Source organism: Nomascus leucogenys, chromosome 8, assembly GCF_006542625.1.
Source record: "Nomascus leucogenys isolate Asia chromosome 8, Asia_NLE_v1, whole genome shotgun sequence".
Taxonomy (NCBI): domain Eukaryota; kingdom Metazoa; phylum Chordata; class Mammalia; order Primates; family Hylobatidae; genus Nomascus; species Nomascus leucogenys.
The window spans coordinates 101,366,119-101,373,043 of NC_044388.1; the positions used below are offsets into that span (position 1 = coordinate 101,366,119).

General features: G+C 45.5%; 1 protein-coding gene across 1 annotated transcript; it reads right to left on the minus strand.

Annotated features, from left to right (window-relative positions):
- Window positions 1–463: 463 nt before the first annotated feature.
- Window positions 464–5,721, minus strand: HSPA5 (heat shock protein family A (Hsp70) member 5). Its single transcript, XM_003264129.3, has 8 exons — window positions 5,219–5,721; window positions 4,889–5,120; window positions 4,378–4,515; window positions 3,621–3,733; window positions 3,138–3,528; window positions 2,787–3,024; window positions 2,347–2,514; window positions 464–1,379 (listed from the first exon to the last, which is right to left on the minus strand). The coding sequence occupies exons 1-8, from the start codon at window positions 5,338–5,340 to the stop codon at window positions 817–819; spliced, it is 1,965 nt and encodes a 654-aa protein (XP_003264177.2). The 5' UTR covers window positions 5,341–5,721; the 3' UTR covers window positions 464–816.
- Between the last annotated feature and the right edge of the window lie 1,204 nt (window positions 5,722–6,925).

Consider the following 6,925-nt stretch of genomic DNA (forward strand, 5'->3'; position numbering starts at 1 on the left):
TGATCACTCACTCCCCATCATTTCTCAGAGAATCCAAGCAGCTATAAAAGCATCATTAGTAATAATAATTTTAAAAAAAAAGGCCACCAGAAAGGCAGTTTTAGAAAGATACGGGGAAATAGGAAACCAAGTATGTTCAAGAAAACCCCACTCTTGGGCACTGTGAAATGCCCCTCGCCTGAGTAAAGATGTGGATTAACTTCTCTCCCCTTTTAGATTAACACAAAAGCGGAGCATGGTGGTAACAAGCTTGTAGTCTCAATTAGCTGGGAGACTGAGGTGGGAGGATCACTTGGGCCCAGGAGGGTATTTAAAAAAAAAAAAAAAAATTCCCTTGAAGCATTAAATAGAAGTGTTTCCTTATCCCAACATACCAAACACTCCCTCCCCTCACCCCACACGAGAATCTAGCCTTAAATTTCCTAAAATAATTGATCTAATTAGAAGCTTCTCACAAACATTAGACCAGTGTAAATAACAAACATTTATTGGTGTCACTTATGGTAGAAAAAACTTCCTACACCAGATGCACATGACCCAATTGTTAAATAGAACATTTTGAAGGTGAACACACACCCTAACCCAGGTTTTTTACCCGCTTTTTAAGATGGCCAATTCTTCTTCTCCCCCCCACCCAAAGACATGTGAGCAACTGCTAATGAAAAGCAGTAAACAGCCGCTTGGGCTATAGCAGTTTCAACTCCACTCTGAGGTGAAGATTCCAATTACATTCGAGACTTAAGTTCTTTCAATTTTTTCCTAACAAAAGTTCCTGAGTCCAGTATTTACAATATTACAGCACTAGCAGATCAGTGTCTACAACTCATCTTTTTCTGCTGTATCCTCTTCACCAGTTGGAGGAGGGCCTGCACTTCCATAGAGTTTGCTGATAATTGGTTGAACAATTTCTTCCAGTTCCTTCTTCTTAGCTTTGAAGTCTTCAATGTCAGCATCTTGGTGGCTTTCCAGCCATTCAATCTTTTCTTCTACAGCTTTTTCCATGGTCTCCTTATCTTCAGAGGAAAGTTTACCTCCCAGCTTTTCTTTATCTCCAATCTGATTCTTTAGAGAATAGGCATAGCTTTCCAACTCATTTCTACTATCAATGCGCTCCTTGAGCTTTTTGTCTTCCTCAGCAAACTTCTCAGCATCATTAACCATCCTTTCGATTTCTTCCGGTGTCAGGCGATTCTGGTCATTGGTAATTGTGATCTTATTTTTGTTCCCCGTACCTTTGTCTTCAGCTGTCACTCGAAGAATACCATTCACATCTATCTCAAAGGTGACTTCAATCTGTGGGACCCCACGAGGAGCAGGAGGAATGCCAGTCAGATCAAATGTACCGAGAAGATGATTGTCTTTTGTCAGGGGTCGTTCACCTAGAAGTTACATACAGAAAGACTCGTTAGTTGTTACTGACAAGCATTAGCACATCTAGATCCCTGCATTTCAGTCTGAAGCATAAAGTGACACTTTTGGTTTTATCGAGCTGAAAGTAATTTCATATTGGTCTACAAGGAGCAGCAACTAGTACTAACAATGAGTTAAGTTACTAACTCAACTGAATTTTATCTATTTTAAAGTACTGTGAACTCCTTTTCCTTATACTGTAGGAGCCAGCTCAGATGCTATTATTCATAAGAATGCTAAATCATTGGCTGGGTACATTGGCTCACACCTGTAATAATCCCAGCACTTTGGGAGGCTGAGGTCAGTGGATCACCTGAGGTTAGGGGTTCAAGACCAGCCTGGCCAACATGGCGAAACCCCGCCTCTACTAAAAATACAAAACTTAGCTGGGCGTGGTGGTAGGCACCTGTAATCCCAGTTATTCGGGAGGCAGAGGTTGCAGGTCATGCCACTGCACCCTAGCCTAGGCAACAGAGCAAGACTCCATCTCAAAAAAAAAAAAGAATGCTAAATATTTAGATATAAAACATTATTCAAATTAAGACCTCCATCTGAAAACAGCAGTTACTTAGTTCCCTAGCCATTTCAATAGAACATATTAAGTCATGTTCTTTTAAAATATGCCATGATAGATAGACCTGGCATGGTGGCTCACGCCTGTAATCCCAGCACTTTGGGAGGCAGGCAGATGACCTGAGGTCAGGAGTTGGAGACCAGCCTGGGCAACATGGTGAAACCCCATCTCTACTAAAGATACAGAAATTAGCCAGGTGTGGTGGTCCACGCCTGTAATCCCAGCTACTCTGGAGGCTGAGACAGGAGAATCACTTGAACCCGGGAGACAGAGGTAGCCACTGCAGTCCAGCCTGGGCAACAGAGCAAGACTTCATCTCAAAAAAAAAAAAAGCCACGATATTAGCAAACTGAAGTAATTACCTTCATAGACCTTGATTGTAACAGTTGGTTGATTATCGGAAGCTGTAGAAAAGATCTGAGACTTCTTGGTAGGCACCACTGTGTTCCTTGGAATCAGTTTGGTCATGACACCTCCCACAGTTTCAATACCAAGTGTAAGGGGACATACATCAAGCAGTACCAGGTCACCTGTTAAGAATAAGTTATTTAACTTTTAATTCAAGTTTTCCCTATGAGCTATGTAAAGTTTCTCTAACATTTGGTTAGGTTCTAACACATATTTTAAAGGCAGTGAATTAAACAGTTGCTAATGATCTTGAGACTACCCCAGTCTTGTCTTCACTTATACCCTTTACTAGCTGTGTGACCTTGTTGCTCATATTCTGGTATTTTCTAAAGCAATAGCTAATGAGTCTTCCATCAAGCTACTGAATCACTAAGATGTTGCGATGATGACCTACCTGTATCTTGATCACCAGAGAGCACACCAGCCTGGACAGCAGCACCATATGCTACAGCTTCATCTGGGTTTATGCCACGGGATGGTTCCTTGCCATTGAAGAATTCTTTAACCAGTTGCTGAATCTTTGGAATTCGAGTCGAGCCACCAACAAGAACAATTTCATCAATATCAGACTTCTTCAAATCAGAATCTTCCAACACTTTCTGGACGGGCTTCATAGTAGACCGGAACAGATCCTAGAAAAAAGACATAGTTACTGTGATGTCTGTTATCCAAGTATCTAGATGCAATGTCCTGAATTCAGAGTCTAATGAGATCTCATTAGCAAAGCAGAAAACAAGGAACATACCATGTTGAGCTCTTCAAATTTGGCCCGAGTCAGGGTCTCAGAAAAGTCTTCTCCTTCATAGAAGGACTCAATTTCAATTCTTGCTTGATGTTGAGAAGACAGGGCCCGTTTGGCCTTTTCTACCTCACGCCGGAGTTTCTGCACAGCTCTGTTGTCTTTCCTGACGTCTTTGCCAGTCTTCTTTTTGTACAGTTTGATGAAGTGTTCCATGACACGCTGGTCAAAGTCTTCTCCACCCAGATGAGTATCTCCATTAGTGGCCACGACTTCGAAGACACCATTATCAATGGTGAGAAGAGACACATCGAAGGTTCCGCCACCCAGGTCAAACACCAGGATGTTCTTCTCCCCCTCCCTCTTATCCAGGCCATAAGCAATAGCAGCTGCCGTACTATTAGGAGATTAAAAAAGGGAAAAGTTTTGTCAGTAGTTCACATTTCCACTATTTGGCAAATATGCCATATCCCTGAATTTCATACTTACGGCTCATTGATGATCCTCATAACATTTAGGCCAGCAATAGTTCCAGCGTCTTTGGTTGCTTGGCGTTGGGCATCATTAAAATAGGCGGGTACAGTAACAACTGCATGGGTAACCTAAAAGGATAAAAGATAATTAAGTGTATTGTCACATAGTTTAACCCTCATTTAAATAACAGTCTGGCCAGGCAGTGGCTTGTGCCTGTAATCCCAGCACTCTGGGAGGCTGAGACAGGAGGATCACCTGAGGTCAGGATTTTAAGAACAGCCTGGGCAATGTGGAGAAACCCTGTTTCTACTGAAAATTTAAAAAAAAAAAAAAAAAAAAAATTAGCCAGGTGTGGTGGTGTGCCTGTAGTTCCAGTTACTTGGGAGGCTGAGACAGGAGAGCTGCTTGAACCCGGGAGGCAGAGGTTGCAGTGAGCTGAGATCGTGCCACTGCAGTCCAGCCTGGGCAACAGAGCAAGACTCCATCTCAAAAAAAAAAAATTATAGTCAAACCATCACTTTAGTTTTTAAGCCAATTTATTGATGAATACAATATATTAAATTTTATGCCCCTGGAATTGTAAGCATTAAATAACACATGAAAAGTCTATTTTGTTTGGCTTATAGTAAGGGACTCAATAATTAAACCTGACAAGCATGAATACCATTCTGATTAAAATTTTTGAAACCCTTCATGAAGGCTTCTATACATAACAGCCAACCAAGAATACTAATGATCAAAAAATACTTAACATTGTTCTAGAAATATTTACCTTCTTTCCCAAATAAGCCTCAGCGGTTTCTTTCATTTTAGTGAGAACCATGGCAGAAATTTCTTCAGGAGCAAATGTCTTTGTTTGCCCACCTCCAATATCAACTTGAATGTATGGTTTAGTTTTCTTTTCAACCACCTATTTTAAAGAATTATCGTTTTCAGACACAGATACAATGACATCTCAAAGTTTAAAAGACCCACTACCATCCCCACAATTTGGTTTATTTTGGTCCCTTGGGGCTGCAAATTGACCAGAAATACTTCAGGGAGTACAGGTGTCTTACAAAGTTCAGTTTTCATCGGTCTTTTATTCCTAAACTATTGTAGACAGAGTACGACAGCAACTATACTGTCTTAAGTTTTGTAACATACTAATATTATTAAAGTTATTACATACATCATGTCTATAACCTTCAACTGTTGTCTCAACACTTTTCCAGAGACTTATAACTCTAAATACTCCCACCACCCACCCGTCCTCTAACTGGATGAGAAAAACCCGGTCGAACCTTGAACGGCAAGAACTTGATGTCCTGCTGCACAGACGGGTCATTCCACGTGCGGCCGATGAGCCGCTTGGCGTCAAAGACCGTGTTCTCGGGGTTGGAGGTGAGCTGGTTCTTGGCGGCATCGCCAATCAGACGTTCCCCTTCAGGAGTGAAGGCCACATAGGACGGCGTGATGCGGTTGCCCTGATCGTTGGCGATGATCTCCACGCGGCCGTTCTTGAACACGCCGACGCTGGCAGAAAAACCCGACAGAGGGACATCAGCACCGCACTTCTCACGCCAGGCCAGGCGGCCACGCCCCGTCCCCCTGCATCCGCAAACCCCACTTACCAGGAGTAGGTGGTCCCCAGGTCGATGCCGACCACCGTGCCCACGTCCTCTTTCTTGTCCTCCTCCTCGGCCCGCGCCGCGCTGAGCAGCAGCAGCATCGCGGCCACCAGGGAGAGCTTCATCTTGCCAGCCAGTTGGGCAGCACCAGGCAGGGCGTCGCAGGCACTCCAGCCACAGGCCGCAGCACAGGAGCACAGCGCAGTTTCCGACTTGCAGGCGGCAGGGGCCTGGGGTCACAAGGCGCCACAAACCAGGCGAAGGGCAGGTCTGGAAACACAGGCCGCGGCGCTTACCTCTCACACTCGCGAAACACCCCAATAGCTCAACCTGTCTGTGCTGTCTTGGCTGGCGTCGACCGCGCCGTCGCCTACTCGGCTTATATACCCTCCCCCCAGCCCTGTCGTGGAGGCCGCCGATTGGTGAAGGCTTTGCTCGTTGGAGGCCGTTCATTGGCCCAGGCCACCAAGCTGGCCGCCGCCGATTCGAAGCGGCCCCCTCCGCAATAAACGTCACTGCTCCGCCCGCCCAGCTGATTCATTGGCTGCTATTCGTTTCTAACGTCCACCAATGGTAGATAACATCCGCCCCATCCGCTGGTCCCATTGGTTCAGCAGCTGTCTATCTCTCCTGCGACTTCTCACCCCGAGGCATTTCCGCTGGTAACCGCACAAGTCCTGCCTTCATTCCGGGCCCTAGCGGGTCGGAGTAGGTCCAGCGCGAGTGACCACCAGGGGCTGTGGGATCTGAAACTTTTCCTTCTCTACTGCTTGTTCTCCCTTCCTCCATCCCTCACCCTGAAGCGGGAAGCAGCTTTCTCTTCCCAGCTTCCATCCAGTCTCTGAGTAGACCGGTCGCAGCTTAGATACTGGGATCGCCTCAGAACACATTTCTTTGCCCTTCACGGCCGCTACCGGCATTGGGGTATGCGAGTCTCAGGGCCATTCGTTGCTCACAGGTCGAGCTGGTCTGGACTCTCTTCGACCACGAATCATGGCCCCTTCCTGCCAGTTTTGTCCCCTCCGCACCCTTGCCCAGCCATTTTACCAGGCCTCTCCACATTGCGCTGCCCCACGGTAAGTCGCAGGACAAGCCCGGCCAAAGGAATTCCCTCCAGCTCTGAGTCCCCTCCCTGCTGTGGCAACCCGCTCCAGTGCCAGCCCTCCCACCCTGGATGTCTAATTTTTCTAGCTTGCCACCCTTTTCTTTCCCCTCCGCTGCCCATCGTTTACCTCTGGGGCAGAGGTTATCATTTACGGGGCTTTCCCCATCCTTTATTGTTGATACTTTTCTACCTTCATTCCAGGAAAAGGTCTGATGTACACACAGACAACACATTTGATAGGCGAAAATCGTCTTGATAATGCCTTATTCTTATATAACATCCTGTTGCAAAAAATAATAGAGACCACTATTTGCTGAAAGCCTACCGTGGATTAAGCATTGTTCAGTGTGCTTTTCATGTGTCATTTAGTCTTGACAGTTCAATACTCGGTAGGCATTTCCCGTTTTCCAGATGAGGACATTGAGACTGAAAAAGATTAAATAACTAAACAAGTTACAGAGCTGGTGAGTGGTGGAGTTAGGATTGATAACCAGGGGGAGTTCATTCTATTGCCAATACTTTTTTTTTTTTTTCAAGACGGAGTATCACTCTCGCGCCCAGGCTGGAGTGCAGTGGTGCAATCTCAGCTCACTGCAACCTCCGCT